Here is a 25,906-nt window from a genome sequence, read left to right as displayed (position 1 = left end):
TCACAACCTGACAGCCATGTGATACCTTGTCTGTTATTCCCACTCTTGCATAGCTCAAGTGTGACCTCTATGCATGCTTTCAGACACTTGCTTAGATAAGACTCTTTGGTTTGCTTTTCAGATCTTTTATTTTTCCAGTTTAGAATTCTATTTTTCATATGGGATACATGCATCTTTTGCTGTTTTAGTTGCCTACTTTTAGGCAGTGCTAGACTATTTTTATTAATAGTGAACTTAATATTTAACCGATAACCTAATTACAAGTTAAATTTAATTAACATTTTGTACTTTTGCAGCGCATGCTGCTAAACTGGAAGAAACAAGGTAAGATGAATTCCAGTATTTAAATTGCTCTTTGATGTTTGCCACCTGTACATGAGCATGTGTCTGCAGGAGGAGGTTATAAGATTAGTAAAATGTAGAGAGCATTAACCTCTTAACTGTGGTTTTGGTGTGGGTTTTGTGTTTGTTTGCTTTACATAAAACCTAGCGTTCAAAGCCCCTGTGTTGCTGTCACATAGAAGATTTTGCCAGACCTGCTTACTAGCAGGCAAAGAGGTTTGTTTGACTAGTTATGATTCAGCTGTAGTTCTGTATGCTGCCATGTAAAGAGATCAGGTAGAAGTATTGTGAGGATGGCTTCTTCATGAAACCTGCCTACTCTGGCGATCTGACTGAAATACATAATCAAGTGAAGGTCAGAGACAGGGAAAATACAGTAAAATACATATTTGAAATATGTTAATGGTTTTTGTATTCCGTACCACACTTGAATTTATTTTTATATACTTAAGTATTTATTTTTATATATTTGTACTGAATTGTTCATGATCAACACTGGGAGGGAGGCCTTCTGGTTCTTTATTTCTATACCTAGATTGTTTCTGCATGTGTAGGTTCATACTTGCTGTTGCAATTTAAAATACTCATATGAATCTGAGTCATACAGTTTTCATACCCTTTCTTAAGGGAAGAGAGGAAACCAGGCTAAAAAGAGTTACCTGGTAGCGAAGGAACTGAGTCACTTGGTTTTCGTTTCTGTACTTTGCCCTAATCACTTGTGACTATTGCAAAGATCAGTTGCAACCACATTATTTTTAAAAAGTAGATGCTTGTAGATGTTAAACATTATGACAGTCAGGAGCTGGGTAAGGAATGTCAAAATAACATTTCAAAACAGTGGGCTTAATACAGTCATACGTTTTCTGTCTGTAGCAGCAGGGTTGATTTTTGCATGAGAGGAGAAGTCTAGGAAGAGTGGGGACAAGGCTGCAGTTACTGTAGTGGAGGTCTCTCTGTCTTTGTGACCTTCTGTATTGTCTTTCCTTTTTATAAAATGAGAAAGTACTCCTCAAAACTGGGTGTCATTAAAGTGCTTAAAGATCCTCTGCATGCAAAATGTGACTGTCTGATTAATTAGTGCTCTCATCATGCTGTGTTGTCATGCCCTTTCCCAAGTTTAATGTGGCTTAGGTCATTCTTAGAGTGGGAAGAGAAACTTCAGATGCAGTTTCTCTTTCTGATAAGATGGCGGTCTTCTGATCCACACCTAGGTGTGGCACTATTATGTTAGTCTCCAGAGCAATCTATGCCATTTCTGAAACTCTACACTCGAGCGTTGCTAATTGAAATGCATCATGAAAGATGTATGTTGTTCCATTCTTTCGTGTTAACTCAGCACAGGAGAATGTGCTACCCAGAAGGCATTCCTTAATATTTCTGTTATATGTGCACCACTCTGCTATCCTCCGCGTTCTCTCGATAGAGAAGGTGCGAAGCTGGGAAACAGGCAAAGAGCAGCTTGTTTGGTCTTGCCGTGGTATTTAAGTAAAACAATTCTAAAGAATCACTGAAGTAGATACAGAAATCTATTTGAACTGTCAGCTTGCCAGGTTGGGATAGCTGTTGTCCAGACCACAAATCAAAAGATTAATGGGTCATAAGAAACTGGAACCATTTTTTTAAAAGATTAGAAGTCTGGGAAAAAAGTTTGCTTTGCATGAGATTTATAACGCATAATTATTGTCCAGGGTGCTTTTGAGTCTTTCAAAAATGTGAAATGTCTCTTGCAGATTCAGAAATCATCAGGAAGAGGGATATGGGTCTTATTTAATTTATAAAATATATTAAATATTTATTAACATAAAATTATTATGAATGCTGTGCTGAGCTGCTGTGCACATACGTTTGGCTGCTTTTAAGACTCTGAAGCAATAATTCAGTCCATTAGAGGTCATATGGAGAAGAAACTCATGAATTTTTCTGATAAACTTTGTGATAAACTTCTGATAAACTTCTGAAATGAGAAGAGCACTAGTTACAGAACAAGCATAGTATCTACAGCATGGAGGTGAGGTTTCGACAACGTCACATTTTGCTGGGTGTTTAACTAAAGCTATATCATTTCCGCTTTAAAAGTGCCCCACCTTACTGCTGAATCAGGAAGGCTTTCTAAACCAAACTGGTTTAGGAAAGAAAGAGGAAAAGCCAGGTGAATTACGGATAAACTAGAGCTTGAACAATTAAAAAAAAAATAAAATAATGTGATACCCTTAGTTACCTGGAATGAGGCAGCTGACCTAAACCATGATTTCTTAAGTTTTGTTTCGAGAACAGTTAATACTTTGGAAGGATCTTTGTTAGACTTTGTATTTATCTCTGAAAACCCTTGCAGTTCTGCCAGCCTGCAAAAATAGTTTGTTGTTCTGATTCTGATTTAAATTCTTTTTTTCTTTCAGTACTGCAAACAATGCTGTTAACAACCAAACTAATGGATCACAAGTAAGGACTCTCAATTTTTTTGGAGGCAGTTTTCATGTATTTCAACAGATTTGAGGATTTCATTATTCGCTCTTAAAATCCAGTGATTGACCAATTGAAAGTTGCACGTAGTTAACTACTAAATTGCATGCCAAGAAATTACTACTAATTTACAAGCAAGATAATTGGCTAATTTAGCTGCAGTAAGGAAGATACCCCATGCCCCAGTACTGTAGAAACAATGCTATTTATAGGTACAGGTTTTCATAGGTACACAAAGTACTTTTGCATGAGAGTTGTTATTATCCAAAGCACATTAATTCTATATGCTAAGTAGCATTAAAAAAAAAAAGGGGGGGGGCCTAATTCATCAGCACTGATGTTGATTCCTGATTACAGGATTTTTTTTTTCTGAAAGAGGGAAACACACCTGCAAATTGAAGAGCACATTGTTAGCAAAAACTTTTTTTTTCCTGAGATTGAGAAGGCAATCAGAGGCACCTGTCCCCTCAGTACTTGTACAGAGAATACCTTGTTTCACTGAAAAGGGACATTAGTGTAAGGTAACTCTCCTTCTGAGTATCACAAACACCAGAGTTGGAGTTTGGAAAGACCCTGTCTTGCTTTCCAGAGTATTTCAGATGGAAAGTGCAACAGAAAGGGTCACATGTTGGTGGAAACAGGAATCTGGTTTGTCTCAACATTAAATTACTCAGTCTCCCGTGATAGATTGCTGCTCTGCCCAGCCTTTTGCCTCCTATGCCGAAGTTGTTTTTTTCAGGAGCAGTTGTGTGTCAAATGGCAGTCCAAAGGCCTGCAAGCCAAAGATGCCAATTATTATTGCAATGTTACCTACAGAAGGAAAGCATTACTGCGTGAATTTATAAAGGACAGAGCAGGCCATAGCCTTTTACTGAAATTTTTGAGCAGCCTTGGATTCTTTATGATCCCAGTACTGGAAAAGACTGGGCATAGGCATCCAGTGCTGTGGAAGACAACAGCCTTGTTTTAGCTTTGTGCTTAAGGAGAAGTGGCGATATGTTTTGTTATGTATAATGTGTCATCGCGTCATTAATCTGTGTATAGTAACTTGTTTATATTCTGTCTCTAAAGAGCTGGAACACAAAGCCAAACCTACCTGTCCTAACAGCGGTTCCCTCTGCCCCAGTCTTAGTGGAAATAGAAAACCTCCCAAGGAGCCCAGGAGCCAGCCAGCAAGACAAGAAGTGGTATGCTCTGCTTTGCTGGGAAATGAATTTTGCTTGCTTATGCATGATTCAAGTGACTGTTTCTTTATCTGCACTTAAATAAGCTACCTTCCTTGTATCTTTAATATAAGTTGACAGTCAAGTCAGTGATGATTCAGCTGATTTGTTGCTGTGAACGTAGTGTGGGGAGTGAAGACAACAGGCTTAGGCACTGCCAACTGAAAGAAAGTTTCTTCTGGGGCTGAAAAAATGATTAAATCAGGAGCAGCATTTTCAGGTCTTGGAGAGAGCTGGGTCCTTCTGATGTGCCATAACACTCCTTGAAACCCTTTGCTTGCTATCATGGGGCCCCAGGACTTACCTTGATCCTTTACAAAATGCAGAACCGTGTAAACCAGTATCCTGTGAATCTCTTTTGAACCTTTTGAAATGAGCAAGCTGATTTTTTTCATTATCTTGGAGAGAATGGAAGCTTGAGGAAAATGACACAAGCTGAAGATAAGAGCTTTGATTTCATGTAATCAGAGTATTTGTTTTACGGATTGGATACATCTCAAAATGAGGATGACATGTTCAAAGATAAATGTACCATATAGTTTATCTTTTCTTGAAGTAATTCTGTATTGCAAAACTATTTCAAAACCAAAACTGACATATATCAGCCCAGTACTTGTGCTCACGTCGTCTTAACTTTTTCAACTTCTTGTGCATTCAGAGGCAGTATGGATTATTCTAGAAGGGTAATTCTGGTTTCTGTGAGGCTCTCCGGGAGCAGCAGTGATGCGGTGGAGCAACACGAAAGCTCTTATCCTAAGCAGTTTCAGCCCTCAAGAGAAAAGATCCTTCTCCTGTTACCTGGCGTATGAACTTACTTTGCTTCAGTATTTCTTAAAAGTAGATGATACCTGTTTCTAACAGTGCAATGACAAATGTACTTTAATTTTGTAAATCTTACTGATTAAAGACTACTAATACTATGGATTTTAGATTATAAGGGGGATGATAACTCTGCTTTTTCTCTTGCATTTTATTGAAGTCTCAATCAAAACATATGATCAATGCTGTTTTTCTTTCTTTTGCCCTTGATTTGTCTAGTATCTGAAATCTGTGGTTGTCTATGGTGAGATCCTGTTGATCGCTCGATTCCTTCCGTGGTGGTGGGTGAAAGGTGGTGGTTTCTTTATTCTTCAGCATTCTCAATATGGTTTTATTTTTGTTCGTTTGGTCTAATTGCAAGACGCGTGCAAGAAACTGTTATTTCCTTTGGTGGAAATGTTTGACTCTTGCTCCAAACAGCTCTTCTTGGGTACCTGATTTATGCTAGCTTCTTGCTAGTATTTGCAAGGCTTCTGTTGCTTATTGAAATCCTGCTGCTTTTGTTCAGAAGCAGAGAGGACTCTGTAGCCAATCTGTTTCAGTTTTGGTCTTGGTACGCCTGTTTTAGGATTAAGAACTTGAGCCTGTCTGTCTTAACATTGTCAAGGGATCTGAGCTTACGTGCCAGCTGCCTCAGTATGTAGCCTTCCTATAGAAGAGTGGGAGTGAATATAAAATACACCTGCATGTAACCCAAAACAGTATGCTGTAAAGAACACATGCTTCTTGGCAATTGATGAGTTTTAATTGAGAAAGTAATGCTTGTACTGCATATGTGTTACATTTCATAGAAACATATCGTTATTGAAGACAGTTGTCTTCTGGCAAAGGGGGTTTATTGTGTTCACTGGAAACTGTAATGCCTATAAATTAAGGGCAAATCCAGCTGTAGGAGGAAGACAACAGTTTGGAGCTGAGTCAGCAATTGAGCTACATTCTGGTTTCCTAGGTGGAAAGTGGGGTTAGGTTAATATAATTGCCAGAACATATGTATTTATTGTGGGGGCTGTGACTTGGCTATTGCGCCTTCAAGTCTTGGTGTCTCAATGCTGCTAACAAAATCTCTTCTCAACTGCTGCTGTCTTTAATTGCCCTGTTTCTGCATGAATTGTCTTTGCTTCCTGTCAGAAAAATAGTCGTCTTTTAGAGAGAGTTTGCCAAGGATTGTCGAGAACACCAAAATCTTCCAGACTGGGGATTTTGTAGATGGTTAGATTGAAGGGGTTTAGAAGTAAGGTCCCGACCTCTTGAGTTTCTGTAGTCTGCTTGGCAGATGCCTGTACTGGCTACCTTGCAGCTTATAACCCTTCCTAATATCAATGTTTCCTTTAATTTAAGATGCTAATGCTGCAGCTGCCAACAGCAATTGTGCCAGATCATAGAAAGTACTTTGCCAGATAGGAAGGATTTTAGTAGATTGTTTTGTGTTTGTTTTTTTTTTCCTTTGCTGCATTCCTGTAAAATTGTCAGCACAGGAAAACTGCTGGTCTGGATGGTCTGAAAACGGTCTGGAATATTAGCTGCAAGGCTGGGAAGCCTAAACACAATCAGCGTCCTTCTAACTTTAATCTTTTCTCAAGAAGCTGTGTCTGTGCTAAGATAGGACAGGAGACAAAGGATTAATAATTTTTTTCTTATTGTGGAGTAAGTAGGTGTCCGGAGGGGTTTTGCTTGATAATGGATGTAGTTTTCACTGAACCACTTCATTTAGAGAAATGGGAAAATGAAGTAAGGAATTGTTGAGGATTGGAGCCTTCAGTATTCATGGGTCACCTCTCAGCATGTTTCACAAAGACCAAAACTCTGAATTTACCCATGGGTGACCTTTATATAAATCCTCTCCCTTTTCTAAAGGAGGACTATCCCTGAGCGTTAATCATTTACCGCTGCTCTGAATCCTGCATGCTTTTCTGCTTCCCTGCCTTAACATGTGCGATCTTCCAAATCATGCGCTGGCTGCTTGGCTGTTCTGGTGGGTCTGGGAGTATTAAACTGGGCTTTCTGGAACATGAGAAGGTGGAATTTGAGCTGGGGGCTGTCCAGGACCCCCCTAGATTAACAGCAACACTGTTTCTACTTTGTTTAGATTTGGGTCATTAAATAGAGAACATTACATTAAACTGAAGGAATACATTTGTTTTAGGAATGTCCTTGCTTGAGTAGTTTGAGAGTGCTTTTTTCCCAAGCACTTCTTCGATACTTGACTGTACCTTGCATCAGCCTCTCCCAAAACATACCAGTGAAGGATCCTAGTGCAAGACAGGCAACAGTTAATAAATCTTTGTCCATTTTTAAAGTCTCTTAAAATTCAGCTCTTCCAGTAAATTGCTTACCCCTGCTGCTTTGGAGATGCTTGTGCCCAAAGCCTTACAGTTTTCTAGCTAAGGAAGGGGTACTGCATAAGAATATTTTTCAAAACACTGTTTAAAGGAGAGTATTCTCCCCTGCTCTTCTTTTGGAGCTTGTGGGGACCTTTATTCCAGCTGTGCTATAGACTAGCCATAACTGTCCACGGCATTTCTGTGGTTTTGATTTTTAACAATTCAAAATTTAAAATTTACGAGCCGCTATGCCTTTCTATGCAAAATTAGAAAGCAGAGTCTTAGTCTGCATTGTGACCTTTTTTAAAATGTTTTTTTTCCAGCTAAGTTCTTTGTTAATCAAGTATTAACTACAGTCAGCTTCTTCAGTAGTATTTAGTCCCTTGGTCAACTAAATTGTGAACGATTTGTGTGCTCTGTTTGCTCCTGCACAGTAATGCTTGTTTCTCCGAGTTTCTATTTTCTTTTTTTTTTAAACTTGCATTAAATCTACATTTTCCAGGGACTTTGAAAACTGGTGTTGCTTATAGATGCTTGTTTCAGGTGCACGTTTAGAGCTGCCACTTAAACCCTTTCAGCTTCCTGCAAATAAAATGCGCTGTATACTTGGGAGGTCCGTGCCTCCATCACGTTATTGTCTCCCATCTCTACAGCGCGCATGGTTCTTGCTCCGTTTTGTGAAGTGCTTTGAAATATGAAGTGCTTTTCATTTCGTAAGTGTAGACAATGGATACATGAGATAGCTTAACTTGTCATTTCAGACTTCTGTAAAATTGTGCATGATACTGAGCAGGAATGGGGTTTATTTGACAGTGTCGTCATGTACATGTATACTTGCATGCCCTTTTCCTTCAGTATTTACCTTCCGGCAATGCCCTTTTCCTTGCCTTTTCGCATCAATCTTCTTGTCTTTACCTTTGCTTTACTTTTCCACCCTCTTTCTTATCCATACCTGTTTACTAATTGTGCCCCCTCCCACTCCCCAATAATCCAGGCCCTTTGACGCTGCCGACCGCTGCCAACGTGGTGGAAGCCTGTGGGACGCGTGGGCCCCGCCGAGGACCCGCGCTGCAGACGGACAGTACCCCGCTTTTGTCCATGAGCGCAATGTGAAGAATGCGGGAATGCATAGCGGTGCTGGTACCTACGCTGTCCAAACCACCATGACCAGTCTCTGAGACGTGGGCCTTTCTGGAGCTTGAGACTGCTTTCTAGCAGAGGCTGGAAAACTACATTTTGAGCTGTCCCTGAGATAGGGACAACGGACCCAGAGCTGACTCTAGAGGGGGGAAAAAGGCTTTTATTACGAAGGGTCTGCCTATTGTGCTGGTGGTATGTAGTCTTTAAAGAAAAAATAACATACAGACCAGAAGCCACTTGTTGCTCTTACATTAAAAAGAGTATATATAGCTCTTTTTAATTGTGTTAAGGTGTTTCTTAATTGATTGAAAGAAATTTTTTTTTGCTGGGTTTGAGACCTATGCAGGTCTCAAAGTCACACTCATAATAAAACTACACATGCAACTAGTGGGTTATAATGTGGCTTCAAAAATCTTAGAGAGAAAGAGAATGTAACTTCCCTTACTTTTGAACCATGATTATTTAAAAATATCTAAGATAGTTGATCTGAAAACTAGCCTTTTCTTATTAACAAGTCCTCTTCTGAAAAATATTGTTTGGAAATGGAGTAGAATTATTTAAAATTTTTAAGAATAAAATTATCAGAACTCCTGAAAAAGCAAAGACTAACTCTTTTTTGCTTTCTAGAAAATTTTCTTTCTTTTTTGCTGCTGTGCTCCAGTTGAAATGAAACAGAAGTATTTCATGACAAACACCAGTCCTACCATGAGATTCATGAGGTTAATTGTTAAGTCAGAGGTTAAGATTCCAGCTTCATGGCTCGTTGATGTTCTTGGGGGCCTTTAACAACATGAAGTACCACCTTTACCCTTGAACACACTGTGTTTTCACATGTTTTCTGAAGTTAGCTGCTTTTAAATTGCAATATTATTTTCCTATTTAAAAAAAAAAAAGAGGAAAAGTTGTGATAGAGCGATTTTAAAATTCACTTATATTTGGCTTTAGGATAAAGAAGGTATTTGAATTATTTTCAAATTGTTCAAATAAGTTTCAAATTGCCACAGAGCCCAGAGATACAAAAACATTGTTTTCAGTTGTCCAGCCCCAAAGAACTGAAAAGTCTCAGCCAGGACATAACTTAATATTGCCTGAGATATTTTGGCCTCCTCACCCTTGCGTCTGACAGGTGGAAGAGATTGCTAATAGGAGTCTCTATTTTACAACTCTGCTTAAAAAGAAGAATAATTTGCAAGTTATAGATTAAAGATCTGTGGGACCTAAAGAGGTGATTAAAGCAATGTGTTGTGCTATTTTTAGTTTTAGATTTTGCAAGGTGAATGACGTAAACTTCTGGAGCGAAGCAAAACTATTTGTTTGTTTCTTTATAAAGATGCGTAAGAATATGCAAATGAAAACAGGTGTTTTAACTTTAAAATCCTGTATAATTTCTGCTTAGGTGAGGGAGAAGCTGCCGCTAATTTGAGTGGAGGACTTTGGGATAGTTTTGTGTTTAAAATGTAAGAACATTGTTGCAATAACAAGTTACTGTTTTATTTCAGAGTTTTAAGTTCAGATGTGCTAACATAGTGGTCAAGCCACTGCAAGTAGTGACTGACTCCTCAGTTATCAGAGACGTTTCGTGTAGCTAGCATAGAGTTAAAGAATAGTTGAGGTTGGAAGATGCCTCTGGGGATCATGTAGTACACCGCCATGCTAAAGGCAGGATCGAGTAGAGCAGGTTGCTCCGGAGCATGCCAGCCATGTTTTGAGTATCACCAAGGATGGAGACTTCACACCCTCTCTGAGCGACCTGTTCTGGTGTTCAACCAACCTCACAGAAAAAAAAAAGGGGGGGGGTGTTCTTTTGTTTAAGTGGAATCTCCTGTATTTCAGTTTGTGCCCATTGTCTCTTGTCCTGTCTCAGCTCCCTTGGGAAGAGTCTGGCTGTTGTCTTTACTCCCCCCATCAGGTTTTTGTCCACATTGATAAGACCCTCCTGAGCTTTCTTTTGTCAAGGCTGAACAGTCCCGGCTATCTGAGCGTCTCCTCCAGTGTCAGGTGCTCCAGACCCTTTATTGTCCTTGTGGCCCTTTGCTGCACCCCCTCCAGTATGTCCCCGTCTCTCGTGTCCTGGGGAGCCCAGAGCTGGGCACAGCACTCCAGGGTGTCTCGCCAGTGCTGAGTTCAGGGCTGGGTGTCCCAGGTGACTGCAGTGTGCTGACTGTCACGGACTGCTGTGGGATTCACCACAAGTTTGGTAATTAAAGCTGTGGCTAAAGTAGTAGTGTGTAGTAGTAGTAGCGTGACAGCAGAACTAGTTCAGGTTCAGGATAGGGGAAGCAATCCTGCTTGCCTGAAGTTCATCTGCCTTTAGAATTGATTTGGTTTAGTGTATGGTATCTGTTGCATGCTTTTGCCATAGGGCTTTGAATCTTGCATACATCCTGAGGGTCGATTTTGCTCTGTGCTGTGGGCTCATTTTAGTGTGACTTCATTGACCTAGGGAGAATTACTATCCTGGCTTCCACTAGGGTCAGTGACAGCTCTCGATAGCAGACAGAGGAGTTGCACCATACTAGTACCAACAACACCTAGCTGCATTTTTACAGGGTCAAGTCACGTGCTCTAGGAACAGCACTGAGGAAACACATGGATGTCTTTCTAAACAGTATGGTGGTGACAGATCTTTGCTTAATATCCACAAAGGTCCTGCAGCCAGCAGCTTTTCCTAAGGGTGTTTTCTTTCCTTTCCCATAGTTGTTGGCTTGTGTATATTATGCTATGTCAGTATTTGGAATTATCTTCAAACAAATGGGAGACAGCAGAAGTCTTGGAATGTGGGACTCAGCCTGCTTGACTGGAAACTGAATGCATGTGAACAGTCTCCATTTACAGGATTTTTTTCTTTTGCTTTCCTCACTTTAAAAGGAAAATGAAATTCTTTTTTTCTAAATATTTTGCATTTTTGTTTAGGAAAAAAAAATCTGAAAAGTTGACAGGCTTAAATTTATTACTTTTCTTACCTTCAGGTACAACACTGAATGCCCCAGAATTAAGGAAATTAATAAAGAATTTCATACTGTTGTACTGCCTTGCAGAGTCAGTGTGAGAAACTATTCTGTGTCCCTGCCAGTTTGAAAAAATAAATTAGCTTGTGTGGTGCTCCACGCTCTTTAAAATTCGATTACTGGCAAAAGAATTCTCTCTTTTGCAGCAGACTCAGATAGTTACTGTATTTTGCAGATTGTATTTCACAAACTAGAATGAAGTATTGTTTTGCTTTTCAACTAGGAAATTTTAAAAAAGAACAACATACCCTCTGTAAGTGACAGCTTTCTCAGTCACGTTATGCATTACATGCTGTATGGTACGTACCAATAACAATACATTTGTCAGGCAAAAAGAAGAGATAATGCAATAGCGAACTCTTAACTGTGGGAGTTCCCTGAGCGTGTAAATACTTCTGTGTGATTTATTAGTGGGTTGACAAACCTTTCCATGCACTAAAACCCTTTAATAATTGCTATATTTATAATTACTTGTATGACCTGAACTCCTGGTACAATTTACCAGCTTTTCCCTCGGAATATTTCTTAAAATATGCTGATAGAAGTTAATTCTGAAGACGTAAAGCCTGGCACTTACTACTATACAAAATTCAAATATCCCTTTGTATGCGGGCAAATACAGGAACGTGGAAAGCTAATGCCCATTTCATTCTTGAGTACTGCACACTGACTGGTGTGGAAGTCCTACTTTTCCTGGAAAGCCTTTTATTATTTCCTTTACGATTGGCATTACAGTTCATCAGTGTTTTGCAAGAGAAATCAGAAATTCTGTGCAGTGATGAAAATAGTATCTTGTGCTTTTTACTCCCATAGTCTGGCCGTTTATGAAGCCTGCATAGTAGACTTCGTGCTAGTGCTCTGAAGAGGGTGAAGAATCTGAGTGGCCTCAAACAATATAATGCTCTTTAGGGAACTTTTGTGCCTGCAAATTCCAGTGGTCTCCCTAGCATGGCTTTCTTCTCATTGACTGTGTATCTCAGGGTGGTTGAGTAGGTGTTTCAGTGGGTCTGAAGGCAAAATGGGGTCAATTCCTACTTGAACCTTGGCTTAGGAGGCTTCTCTTGAGTCTGCCTAAACTTCATTTAGTTTCTCTGAGGCCCTGCTGTGATGCAGAGGTGAAGCTGCAGGGACTTCCCCCCGTTGTCCATGCTACCTGAGCCAGTCCTCCATCCTGTAGCACAAATGGCAATAAGGTTTTCTACAAACTTTCATCACCTTAATGTAAGTAGTGCGCTGCTTTTGGAGCAACACTGGACGTTGAGTGTGCCATGTGAATATGACACCAGATTTCAAGACTGCCCTTATCCCTAGTGGGCAAGTTTTTTAATCAACTCTCTCGTCTGTCAGTAAATGTTACTGCAGTTGTCATAGGGGGGAAAAAGGCTAGTGTAATTATCCTAGCAATTTTCTAATGAAGATAAGTTTCCTTTTTCATTCGTTTTCTCTCCACTGTGCTGCAATGCTAAGAAAAGCATTAGAAGATTACAGCACAAAAGAAGTGTTACTGGTGCTCTACACCTCCTCTCGTGTGTGGAGTTCATACCTAGTTCCTTCGACATGTCATGGCATCGGTACCCCTGTGCTGCAGCCAAAATCTGAACTTCCTATACTCATTGTCATATTAAACGTTTGGGAGGCTATTTACAGAAAGCTGTCAGAAATTAGGAAGAAAAGTGTTGGCTTTGTGTGAAGATTATAAAACATCTTCATTGTCATGCATGAGCATCCTCTAGTAGTAAGGTGCTGGATTCAGTCTCACTTTCTTTGTTGCCTTAACTGGAAAAGCATCTACTCCTGCCTATTACTTCTAATAATTGAAATTCCATGTATCCATGCTTCTCCCTTTGCAAGTCTATCTGCTGCTTGCCATTTCCCACTAGTGGTGCACAGAGAGGCTGTTCAGTAGGTTGGAAAGTTTCCTATTATTTGCTTCCTTGTTAGTACCTTCTTATTCAAGGTTATTAAGAGAATCAAGCAAGTGACCTCAGTTTGCCTCACAGCAATTAATTGTCTTAAGATGATTCGTACATTATTAGCGCTAAAACGGTGATATCCTGTAATCTGTTTCAGAGGTAGATATATTTAACATTGGAAGGATTCTTTTGGGTGCTTGAGCTGGAGGGAGGAGTGTCTTCCTGGAGCTTCTAGTGACAACATAGGACTGCTGCCAAATTCCAGGGGCTGGAGGGAGGCATGGGGCATTAACCCGGTAGCGATAAGGGAGAGGCTGGTCTAAACTTAGGAAGCGTCTGTCTGTGCATAAGGGTAAGTTCTGTTGTGGTGGGTACTTTCTTGGAATCATTGCTCTTATTCGGGACAGGACTTTCAAAAGTGATTTTTTTCTTCTTCTTCTTAAACCAATATTGCAACCAAACTCTATGTAAGGGTTGATTGTTGATTGAAATGGGTGACACTCAAACTGCAGTTGTGTGCACAGGTTGTCTGATGTAACCATCCTGTTCTGCAGCAGTTGTTTCCGTGTTGGTTACAGTTTGCTGTTAGGATAGCTTTAGCTGTTCCTGAACTTTGAAGAGACAGGTGATATTGCTGACTGTTTGCACAACATAAGCATCACCATATAACTTTTGGTTTTGTAATTGTCTTTCTGTTTTCATTGTAAATACAGATGGAAGGACAGAATAAAATGGAGACGTTTCCATTAGAAAGCTAAGGCAGTGAAACAAGTGATCCTAACAGTGTACAGAGTACATGCTGTGGTTCACTTAAAATATTGTGACTGCTAAGGTTTCATTCATGTCTCTTCCCAAGTTAATAAAACTGAAACTAGTTACAGGTATGCCTAACCATAACATACTGTTGGTGCAGACCTTTGCAGTGCACCCTTCTGCCCTCTGTGTTGGGTGAAGTGTGATACAAATAGCTTTTTCTGAACAGTATCAACTTCCTTCCCTCTAACTTTTCTTCTTCTCATGTAAAAATCCTAAAGTGTACCTTGAGTTTGCTAGAAAAATTTCTTACGTTTATGCCAAAAAGTGTATTTTGTGGATAAAAACTTCCCTCCTTCCCTTCACTTCATCCATGCTATGTGATGAAGCAGTAGGCAGTGTCGACCTCTTTTGTAATGAAGTTACTTCTACAGACATGAAATGTTCCTTTTTTTTCTTTTAAACTCACTGAAAGCCAATGCGTACTAGTTACCTGAAACAGCGTTTACAGAATGGGTCTGGTTACCAGAAGACAGCTTGAAAAAAGAGATTGCATGTGTTAAAGCTTTTGCTTGTTACGGGAAGACTGGTAACATGCTTCTGTGTATCTCTGCCTGCCTTTCTGCCTTTGCAGCGTGCCTCTTGTTGATTTGCTAGACAGCACGGAGTTGCCAGAATCTTGTGTCGATGATGCCCTAGGCCGTCCAGTTGTTGGCTTGGCAACAGGAGATTCAGAAGAGGCTGGTAGTTGCCCTCATCCTGGCACAAAGGAAACTGCTGCTGAAAAAGCAGACGCTGATCGTAAGCAAAGTTACAGATTTTTCCCTATTTTCACGACATGTGGGGTCAAAGTTAACTGATAAGGTTTTTATGAGGTTGCTTCCTTACAAAAATCCATAAGCGTTTTAGAAAGCTCCCTTAGATTGTATGCATAAAGACAGTTTTACCTACTCCTGGGACAACAAAGTTAGTCAGCTCTCCCCATTTAAACTGGAAGCAGCTTATTTCCAAGAACAGCGGTACAAGGGAAAAGTCACAGTTCTTTGTGGGATCTGACTTTAGCCACAAATGCACAGTGAAGTGCAACCATGTGAGCAATTCACTCTTGCTGCTTGCTCGCTCACTGTGGGGGTGGCTGGGTAGATGAACTTGCCGGACTGCAGAGTGTTGTGATTAGGTACATACAGTCTGCAGGCTTTAGAGTTGTGTGGAAGGTTGAGCAAGTAGCTTCCCCCATCCTGTGCTTTTTTCCACAACTTTAAAACCATATAACTAACGTTCAGGAAGAACGCAAGTTACAAGTCAAAAAACTCCACAGTGACATTGGGAAGAATGTATCTTTTCTGTCTTTTTCAGCATTTGAAGACACATTCCTAAAACTGAAACAGCTGGAGGCAGAGCGCAGCAGCCCTGTGCCAACTGAACGTCCCAACGTAAACATAAATGTACAGGTACTTGGGCTTCATTCCTCCTGCCAGAGTCACTGAGTTTTGTTCAAATAATTCTGAAAAATCGTCCACTTACCGTTGGCCGTTTGAAAGACTTTTAAGTATATCAGTGAGTAATATTAGGGGATAGTAAAGGAAATACAAAGGCTTTTTTATATATGAACCTGTGTGTGACAGGGCAGTGAGATAAAGGTGGGAGGCAGAGGTGCATGTGCACGTATGCAGACTGCAGCCTGGTGAAATTTTCTAAAATCAGTGGGAGTAAAAGGCATAAATGCTTGAAATGTTCCTCAGTTGTCTTTATCTGTAGGTTATTGAATGTACAGTGTTGCATAGTTCACCCTCTTTTTTGAGGGGGTGAGCTGCTTTCCCGGTGTTTTTCAGTTGCCTTTGGTAACCCTCCCAGAATGTTGTTTTGGCGTTTTGTTTTGAGTCGTTTGCTAGTGATCTGTTCCTCCTGTTAAGTGACCAGTTTTTAGCTGCTCTCTGAAGTCAGTGTTAGCGCTCTGTGTGTTTACATAGAGAGGAGTGATGTGGTTTGATTTAGTGCTCTCATTTTGAGCAAGTCGGGCTGCATTTCCATGGGCAGCTGCGCCAAAGTACAAGCTCAGTGCGCTGAACAAGGTGAGGACTCTCTTCTCCCTTGCTCCTCTCTGCTCTTCCTTCCCAGGCTTCCTTCTCTCCTCTGTCACCTCCAGGAATCATTGCACGTTTTGATGAACCAATGTAGCTTACAAAATGGCAAACAATTTTTTGCCTTTTTTGTTTTGAACTTTTTGTTAAGGTATTGGGTTTTGGGTTTGTTTTGTTTTGTTTTTTTAAGTTGTTAACTCACTATTTAAATAGGTTCATGGAAGGGGTCAAAGAAATGCCAGAGTCATGGTGAAAATAAGTAGTGCTGCTGGAAGGGATATAGAGGACAGGATCCTCCCTTTCAACAGCAGCGAACTTTCGTAGATTGACCAGTTATTGGGTACCTGCACCCATGCAGGATATTCTTTGTTTTTTAATGAGCTTTAAAAAATTTGGAATTTAGTTTTCCCTCACTCTGCTTCCCCCAGTGCTAAAGCTGTAGGTGCTTTATTGTGTTTTGAACAAGCAGAGAGCATAAAACACCTGGTAGTGTTAACTCTGTTTGTACTACGCTCACCTGCAGGGAGGCCCAAGGATTTATCTAACTTTCAGTGAAGCAGCTATGATTTTTCTTGCTACCTCAATAGTAAAACAAACCAGGTGCCAAGAGAGGTGTTTAGCAGTACGTGTTTGGGCTAAGCTTGTTCCTGAGCATTTGTTCCCCTACTCCATGTGAGAGAAGGCTGCTGCTTTGGTGTGCTTGGTGCTGTAGGCTGTTTGGCTCATGTCCCCTTTAAGGACTGGTGCCTTGTGCACCTCTCTGCTTGGTGAGTGCATTACAAAGATTACCAAGTCTCTAAGAAGATTAGTCAGTAGCCTATAGGTCCTGTTCCCCCAAAACACTTCCTCCGCATAAACTAAAGCAAATGAACACAGTTTATTTCAGAATAGTTCTGCATGTTGAGCTCCATTTTAGTTCAGAGAAGGGAAAAATGTTTAATTGGTTAGAGAGAACGGAGCAAAAGTGTCTTAGTGGTTTTTAAGTCGTGCCTGATATATAGTAAGCAAGATAAGATTCCTGTAATGAGCTAATCTAACAAACAGCTGCCAATACCGTACAGTCACAGTTACCCAGCTGCTGTCATATGAGGTGCCAAGTAACTTTGGATATTAGAGGTTAGAGATACTGGGTGATTGTAACGTGGTTAGAGAGCAAGAATGTTTGCATAACTGAGAAATACATGATGTATAAATCAACAGTATGCCAATATGATTCTTTCTTCAGGTAGAAGAGACTTCAGCTTTCAAGAAGGAAGTGCAAATTGTGTTGTGAAAAAGTAAGAGTAGATCACCAGTGGTTTTCCTCAGGTAGAAAAGATTGAATAAAGCTTTTCAGCCTATGATGTAGCTTACCAAGAGGTCACTTGAGAGTGTTTGTTTAAAAAGGTAGACAAAGATTAGAGACTGTCTCTGTATACTTTGTTTTTTATGCTTCAAGTTGCAAAGACACGAAGGTTACAGTAGCACCAAATGAGCGCACCCAGCTGTGATTAGAGATGAAGGTTAAAGGTTCGGAAATGAGTCCTGAAAAGAGTGACCTAAGAATAACTACTAAAAGCACTTTGTTTCTTGCTTTTGAAGGCTGCTTTAGGAAAAAACATAAATTTTCATTTATGGCGTTTATTACAAAGCGTACACATTGGCTGTCCTCCTGCACTTACTTCTGTTCTTAATCTATTTCTAAAAGAGGTGTTTATGGCATTTTTTTCTGACTGCAATATATACACTAAAACCTTGCAGTGAGCTTAGATCCTGGAGCTTGCTGTTACTTCAGATGAATGCTGTGTTACAGTCCTCTCTCTGAAAGTGTGATTAAAAATTTCAGCATCTCTCATCTACCTTAAGTTTTACCAGTGCATAAGATACCAAGCTTTGTAGAAACAGTTGCAGTGCATAAAAGGTTTGGTAAAATGCACTGGGGGAAAGCATGAGCTTTCTGCTTGTGAAGGCAAAGCTTCATACTGAACTTCGTGAGCAACACTGTCAAATGCCAACGAACTGCTCGCTTCAGCTTTGTTAATTAAAAACCTTTAACTATTTTCCATCGGGGTCAGAGACACCCTGACAATCATCTTTACGTAATTCTGTACTTGCAATCAATCAGCCTTGATTGATTTCTTTGATAGGGGAATATTTATCTAGCTGTCTGTGTTCTTTTAGAGAAAAAGAGAATTTTTTCTAGAATGAGAAGTGGGAAGGGGGGAATGAATGGCTTCATTCTTCATGGATGCTCCCTGCCAAAATCTGTTGGGATGGAAGAATGTGACTTTGTCCTTTCCGGGCTTTTACTAGCACAGTGACCAGATCTGACAAAAGAGAGCAAATAGCTCTTAAATACACCAATGCTCCACTTTCATCAGCTGCTGAAGTGAAATAAACAATAAAAAGTTCACCGTGTTCGAAGGCTGCAAGGACGTGAGGGTTTTCTTCTTCTGAATTTGTTGTGATCTGTAAACACATGGAAGCTGCTCCAAAATGTGCCTCCATCTCCCTGTACAAAGTGATTTTCAGTGGTGCCAGGAAGGCTGCTCAAAAGCACAAAGGATTGGGATCGCATGCCCTGCTGCTGCCTTTAATCATTCCTTCCCTTTTTACATCACTGCCTAGCTCCGTGTTTTGATTGAAGAATAGAGTACAAATACAGTTCTGTCTCGTACATGGAAACAATAAAAATTTGTAACAAGCTAGAACGTTGACAAACCCCAACAGCTTTACTGTTTTATGTGAACAACTGAAATGTCTTGTAAATTAGATATCTTGAGGTGTTTTCAGGTGCCAAATGCTTTCCCCTCTGGCTACATGCTCTTTCCATTAAAAAAACCAGTAAAACAGCAATGTTTTTTCAAGCACTGAATAGAAAAGATTGAGAAACATGTCTCTAGTGTTGATGGAAATATTTCCTTGGTGGTATAGAACTTATACTTGATTATATTGAAATGTTTCTTAATAATACCAAACTTTTCAAAAGTTGGGAATCTAATCACTAATAGACTAAAGTGACCTAATTAAACTGATTGTTCACGTGGAGGAAGCTGAGAGGAAGTTAAACCACACCGTGGTGCTTAAAGCACCAGTGTACTGATGTGCTCATTTAAAATAATCCAATCTACTGTACTTACTGGTACTGGAATAATGCATTAGAAACTCTGTGCAGGGATGTTATATACAGCATCTGGTTCAGTGAAGTCCAGTGCAAGGATTTAAGGATTATCACAGTTGGGTACTGCAACTGTACAAATAATAACAACTCAGTTTTAGTTATTCCAGATTTTGGCAGTTCCAGCCGCTTCTCTCAAATAAATACACATAAATGTTTAATAATTAATTGTTAGCCTTCATGAGTTATGTGACTGTGCATCTCTTAATAGCTGCTAGCAGTAGTCATTAGCCATACGGGTGGTTGGTCCTCATAGCTTTTTATGTTGAGAGTGACCCTCGAATATTTTGCAGAGTTTGCTGGCTGGGGTCAAAATTTCAAAATGGGTTCTCCTGTAGATAGTCTTGTAAGTTCCTATTTGGACACCCCAGAAGGTGATTTAGAGGGAGACAAGAAGTAGTAGTGTTTTTTCCCCATCTCTAAAGACCAAACACCCACAAGTTCTCACTAGCGTTTCCAGTGAATGCAAAAAGCTAGAAGTGGATGGAGGGCTGTGTGCTGGGGCCAGGTGTTCACCTCTTAACTTCTTTCCCCTGCTCTCTCTCTATGCGGTGGGCTTCATTTCTTCTGGACACGCTGCAGTTCGTGCAAGTAGGAGTGCAGCAGGACTGTGCCTGCTCCGGGGCGTGCTGCAGGAGCGCAGCGCTTGCCTCCAGGAGAGAGCCTGCCTTAGCTGGGAGGGTGGCATATGGCGGGGAAAGCAGGACTCTGTCTCCCCCTGCTGAGTCATACCCCGAGAAGAAAGGTCACAAGGTTTAGTTACCACTCAGTTAATTAACTTCTGTCACTAATCAAATAGTAATTAGTAGATTGAATGCTTAATTAACATTTTATAATTAAGAAGTGCAGTTCACATAATGAAATATACTGTAGTGAAAGGTATCTCATTTTTAATTGTCTTCATTATGTATCTGGCTGCCAGTTGCTCTGGGATAATCAGTGATGGCAGAGGTGGCCAATAGCATGTTAAACTGTTGTTCTAATTTATAAGTGGACTTTAAGGTAAAAATATTCCCCACTTGCAGTTGAGACTAAATTATCAACTTATAGTTAGGCTATACTGATATGATGTAATATGATGGCTGCTACATTGATCTCCTATCAGTAAATGAGGCTGCAAATTTAGGGTCCGCATCCGTTCTTGCATGCTGTATTTTTAGCATAGCAGCTTGCATCTCCACTTTTAAGCATTGTGCTTTTTTACTTTATATTTTGCTGTGACTTTACTGAAGTTCGAACAAATACCTTTTTGTTCTTTTCTTTTACTAAGGTAAAAAAGTTTCCTTTTTCTTTGGGAAAAAGAACAAAAAAACTCAGTTTTGAACTGTGTTTCAAAATAAAGGACAAAACTGCCTTTTTTTTTTTTTGTTCCAGTACAAATCTGCTGACCTTTCTCTCACTCAGAGCCTTGTTGTTATTTAAAGATGTTAATAAACTTCAGCCCAGACTTTTCTATGCAGGAACTGCTTCTAATAAAGATTCTTTCGTGTCTAGGATGAAGTGGTTAAGTTGACAGATAAATGTCTTAACAATGCAATGGAGAGCCCAACCGCAGCAGCAGCGTGGCTTCCAGCAGATATCAAAAGCAATATCCTGAAGGCCCAGGCAGAAGCAGGGCACAAGGTAAATGCTCAACTGCGAAGGGCTATGAGGTTTTCAAATGTTTTATTTCTATTTAGTTGTCTGGTGTTGGAGAAGGTGCCCTGCAGGTAAGGGTGCTCCAAGAGCCAAAGTCCAAGGCAGAGTAAGAGAGCCTTTCAGCCTTTCTTCACCATAATAGTGGTCCAGTACTGGGACGGTTGCCCAAGGAGGAATCTCCAACCTTGGTCATACTCAACACATAACTGGACAAGGCCCTGAACGAGCCCTGGTTTGAGTGGTTATTGAGCTGGATAAGCTCCAAAGGTTGCCTTCTAGCCAAGAAATTATTCTGTGACTAAGGCTATTCTTCTACCATGTTATAGTAAATTCTGTGGCAAATAATGGTATTTTATTTGGCTACGTTGGTGAATTATTTTTATCGCGGCACTGAAGTTTTCATGTAGAATTGTTGTGAAGTCCCTGAGCAGTAGATGAATGCCACGCTTCTGTGCTGGGAGGGAGGCGCTAGGCTCTTCTGTGAGTCTCAAAATGACACAAGATGGAAACAGGTATCAGAAATGTACATCATTGTTCATTTTTTCCCCTCTCAGATCATAAGAGAAGACAGCCTGACAGGTGCCAAGAATTCCAGTATTCAGGATGCTGCTGCCAGGTACTGAATAGATTTGGAAGAAACATGTGATCTGGGTACTTAAATACAGCACTGAGAACCTGCGGTTCAGTGCTCTTTCAGTGCGTCAGTGATCACTGCATTTTACCTTCCATAGTGCAGCTTAACCTGGTGAGTGTGAAGTGTTTTTAAAATTAAAAGCAGCAAGCACTGTAGCTGCTAAGTTTTATTATATACAAGGTAGTCCAGATACTCTTTATTCTCCCATACTTCAATTCAATAAACATTGTTCCAACAGCAGCTTCAGCCACTATAGTTACTTCTGACCTGTGAACAGCTGCAGTGTGAGGAGAGGGGATGGGTCAGCCTACAGTAGCTGTTTTCTAGTGGAGAGAAGAAAAATGTGTACAAAAGCCTGACACTGACAGTTGATTTCCTGAGAATTACTGAATCTCAAGTGATTGCTAGTTCCAGTGGGATTTCAGGCATTGAAAAAGTTAAAGGCTTACAACATGTGATTTTCTGACCATTTTGTGAGGACGAGCATGTGTTGGACCTCAAAGAGCACATGGGGATATTGAATAAAACGCACACCTAGCGATCTCAGAAATATGCTGTAACAAGCGATTCATGAACAGCTTTCTGTGGAAGGTTGTACCTTGGGGTTTTTGTTTTTTTTTTTGTTGTGTTGTGCCAGGAACATTCTCCAGTCAGGCAAAACACAGAGTAGTCCTCCAGCAACCAGTCCAGTATTTCAAGACACAAGAGAGCTGCTGAAAGCAATCCCTGCCTCAAACACCTTTGTTCTGTAAGTGATTCAGGAGAAACATGTTTCTGGGGTAAGGGAACCATGTGGACATTATCATGAACAGGTCTGAAAAGATGAGGAACAGTTGCTGAGCGTTTAGGCTACATCTAAGTAAGCAGGTTTGCCGATGCACCTTTAATTACTGTTGCAACAGTTAGTCAGTGTAGGCCAGGCCTCGGGGTGAGTATCCTAGCAAGCAGTAAGCAAATCTCTCATCTTCTGGAACGACTGAAATGTCTGACATCCTGCTTCCCCTGGCTCTAAAGAGGAAGGTAAGAGGATGGCAGGGAAGGCTTCAGGTGAATCAGAAACAGGGGCCGAAGAAGCTCCTTTGAGACAGAAGACATTGATCCTGTTGGGTCTATACGCAGCTGTAGCTGAAACTATGAAAGAGAGCAGTAATCTGCGGCGGGAGTTGGAAGGCATTTACTTCAGCATACTTACAAACACCAGTCTTTTGTCTGCCTCACATGGAACTGGTGTAGAGTTTTTGGGCTGAGCTATCAGGGAAACAGCACTGTTTCATGCTATCCAGGCAGTGTGCTCATGAGAATGTTTTCTCCTTTCAGTAATGCATTAAATGAGGACAACGCTGCCTCTAACCATGAGGACCTGCTGATTCCAGCTAGTCTGGCTCCAGCTGAGGCGGCTGCTGTTTCAAAGGTACCACCACCTGTCAGCCTGGAAGGTTTCTGTGTGTCACATTCTGAGCTACTGATGCCTCCAGGCAAGCGCAGCAGACCTTGCTGCATGCCTGTCATAACTCAATGAATACCAGTTGTTGGTGAATGCCAAAGAGCGCTTTCTGGAGCAGACAGGGACACTGTACAGATCTCTCCAGAGGCCATTTCTGAGTGTCCTTTCAGGTTCTTTTGCCTAACACTTATTTTTCTAAGCTGACTATTTTCCTCGTGCTTGTGGGGAGCCTGTTATATCCCACTGATGTGATGCTCCAAGATGAAATTCTGACCTAGGCAATTCCTATCAAAATAACAACAGAGGGAAAAGTTTAAATCTAAATGTTTAATTGTTGTGTTCTGGTTACCTTAAGGATAAGGTAATTTTTAACTGAACTCCCTGAAATGCACACAGTAATTCAGGGGTCAACTTCCCTCTGTCTCTCTCCCAAAGAAAAGAGGAGTCCCACGTTGGACTCTGCTGTTACTTTGGTAGACTGAGGGGTTATTCTGGATCACTAAAGCACCATGCCCTTTAGCTGTTGTCCCTCCAAACCAGTGTGATGTAGTCGATCCCATTGGCTAATAATCAATTTCATCTTCTGAGTTCAAATACTGAGTTCTCAGACCTTGCTGACCTTCTTGTCGAGTGGTGCAGTACCCCCCCATCTGCCCACAGGAGAATGGGACAGTTTCACAGCTTATATGGCAATGACATTGTTTCCAGTACGTTGATGAGAATAAGTGAAATGAACAGGTTATAAAAAAAGGTCACGTGGAAAGATTTGAGAAGACAGACCTGATAAACAGCGGTGTTCATTAAGGACACTGTTCTTTAACTTGGGAAGACTCTAGAGCATTCAGCAGACCTATCTGGTTACTACTGGGAATTCAATTCAAAACTGATTTATTCCATAGAGCACTCCAGATGACCAGGACGTTTCCTTAACATCATTGACAGAGAATCTAATTGACTTTACAGAAGCCACGCCTCGGGTAAATGTATTTCAAAACCAAACTTCTTCCTTCACGCATACAGTGGTTTTTACTCATAAACTCTCCTCTGGCTTTAGTACCTGCCCGCCAGGCTTGGATCTGCTGCAGTAGAGTGGAGCGGTGGTTGACCTGGATCACTGCCTACATGCCCCCCTACGTGAAGGGTGGCTGGCGCAGGGTTGTAGTTCCTACAGCTTTGGAACGGAAGTGAAGGAATCTGAAGAGTTAACTTGTATCTGTGCCACAAGAGCCTGTGTCTTATTTTAGTACACCTGCAAGTGCCAGCCTGCGTCTCAGGCTTTTCGGTATATATGAAACTTCAGAAATTATATGTAAATGTGTATAAACACACACAGACATATACGTGTGTCTGTGTGTATATATATAAAATAAATACTTGAAAATTAAACTTTTAATACAAATAAACCCTTTTATATAGAAAAAAATCTCTTACAATCTGTGCTGGCGAAAAAGGAGTTATGTTGCATGCACCGAAAAAAAGGGGAAGGAGTAAGCCCTTTAGGCTGTTCACAGAAGCACGCTCTCCGTTAACTTTGTCCGCAAAGGAGAAAAAAATAATGGGTTCAGTTGCCTTTTGGAAGGGAGCGCTGTGCTGAAACTGCTACCCTCGAGTTTCTGCGAGCGAGCAGGTGTTAGCTGTGTGCTGTGTGGGTGCCACTTACCTTTTGGTACAGAGTCACATCATCTGTAGCTAAGCACTCACATGGTTCAAAGACATGGACAAATACCCAAGATGGTTTTGTGAGGCAATATTGTTTTGAGGATGTTCTCAGCTACTCCCAACCTTTTCTAATAAGCATTTGTTTGCATTTCGTAGGTGTGTTCCCAGCCCACGATAACACCGAGGTGGATAGTGCCAGTGAGTTATTTGACCATTCCTTAACAAAAAAAAGAAAAAAAGAAAGCTTTTGTCATGATTAAAAAACAGGAGCTCAAGTAAAATAGTAAAATATAATAATTTGTAATAAGTTGAAAACCCATAAAATAAGGTACCAGACCAAAAATAAAGCAAACTAACTCCGCTGGAGTAAAACAAACAACGTACATATCCTGTTAATATTTAAACTTAATTTTTGCTGTGTTACATTGTGGGTAAATGCCGTAAAGTTTCTTTAAGAACTTGCATTTAGTGAAGCCCACCCTGGAACTTGATGAACCTTAGTTTTTACTGTTATAAATAAATAATACTGAAAAATCAGCTTGCCCTGTCCTGGCAGGTCTTTATTTCAGTTTTCTGTTTCATTCTCCTCAATTCAGACTGGACTGATTTCCAATGGGCCTTTGGGAAATGATGTTGCCTTAGCTATGAAGGCAGTGAAAGGCAGCACGGAGACTCTGTTGTCATCAGCTGGCTTGCCACCATCCCAGCAGGCATGTGAAGTCCTTGCAAGGTAAGTTCTCCTCAGCACTCACTGCAGAGATCTGTAGGGGGTGGAAAGGAAGTATGTGCTCTTACTACTTCCACTTAGATAGCTAGAGTGGTCACTTAGACACAGTGCCTTGTTTTGTTGTGCTTATAAACTATAGTTCTGTCTCACTTTATAGCATTTGAAACGTTACAAATAAAAAGAGCAGCTGATGCATGTATATTTTTATATAACATTGAAGGGTAAGAAAACATATTTTTTAACTCAAGTAAGCAAAGGAACAAAGCATACAAATTTAGCTGGAGTTGGAGGCAAGCCTGTTGTCATTGTAAGTGCTATAAAATTGAGTAATTCTTTTAAATTATCGTTTCACTTCAGTTTCTTTCCTTACCTACTAACATGTTCTAGTACTGGACTAAAGTCATGGTAGAAATGAATTTTCTGAGCAATCTCTTCACAGTGTTTCAGTACCTGTCAGGGGATTGGCAGGGACAGAGTGGGGATGTCCCCAGTTATTTCCAAGCAGTAAGGAAGTCAGAGAACAGAACCTGTAGAAACCTTTCTCCTCGCTATTCCATTCTGCCACGCTGGTGAGGCAGAATGATGGC

The 25,906-nt window shown here is 40.6% G+C and overlaps 1 protein-coding gene across 8 annotated transcripts in view; it reads left to right on the top strand.

Annotated features, from left to right (window-relative positions):
* Window positions 1-25,906, top strand: part of PTPN4 (protein tyrosine phosphatase non-receptor type 4) — a 175,964-nt gene that overhangs the window by 148,804 nt on the left and 1,254 nt on the right. For 6 of the 8 annotated variants that reach the window (XM_064451253.1, XM_064451252.1, XM_064451260.1 and 3 more), the window contains 12 exons: window positions 297-324; window positions 2,739-2,781; window positions 3,874-3,989; window positions 14,614-14,780; window positions 15,336-15,430; window positions 20,712-20,840; window positions 21,410-21,471; window positions 22,127-22,237; window positions 22,807-22,900; window positions 23,833-23,910; window positions 24,749-24,790; window positions 25,189-25,322. In XM_064451253.1, coding sequence (XP_064307323.1) covers window positions 297-324; window positions 2,739-2,781; window positions 3,874-3,989; window positions 14,614-14,780; window positions 15,336-15,430; window positions 20,712-20,840; window positions 21,410-21,471; window positions 22,127-22,237; window positions 22,807-22,900; window positions 23,833-23,910; window positions 24,749-24,790; window positions 25,189-25,322 — 1,099 coding nt within the window. Of the gene's footprint in view, window positions 1-296; window positions 325-2,738; window positions 2,782-3,873; window positions 3,990-8,159; window positions 8,909-14,613; window positions 14,781-15,335; window positions 15,431-20,711; window positions 20,841-21,409; window positions 21,472-22,126; window positions 22,238-22,806; window positions 22,901-23,832; window positions 23,911-24,748; window positions 24,791-25,188; window positions 25,323-25,906 lie in introns of those variants that run through there. The other 2 variants (XM_064451254.1, XM_064451255.1) reach the window with 2 other exon arrangements.

The sequence above is a fragment of the Phalacrocorax carbo genome, chromosome 5 (assembly GCF_963921805.1).
Source record: "Phalacrocorax carbo chromosome 5, bPhaCar2.1, whole genome shotgun sequence".
Taxonomy (NCBI): Eukaryota; Metazoa; Chordata; class Aves; order Suliformes; family Phalacrocoracidae; genus Phalacrocorax; species Phalacrocorax carbo.
This window is presented reverse-complemented; position numbering and strand designations above follow the sequence as displayed.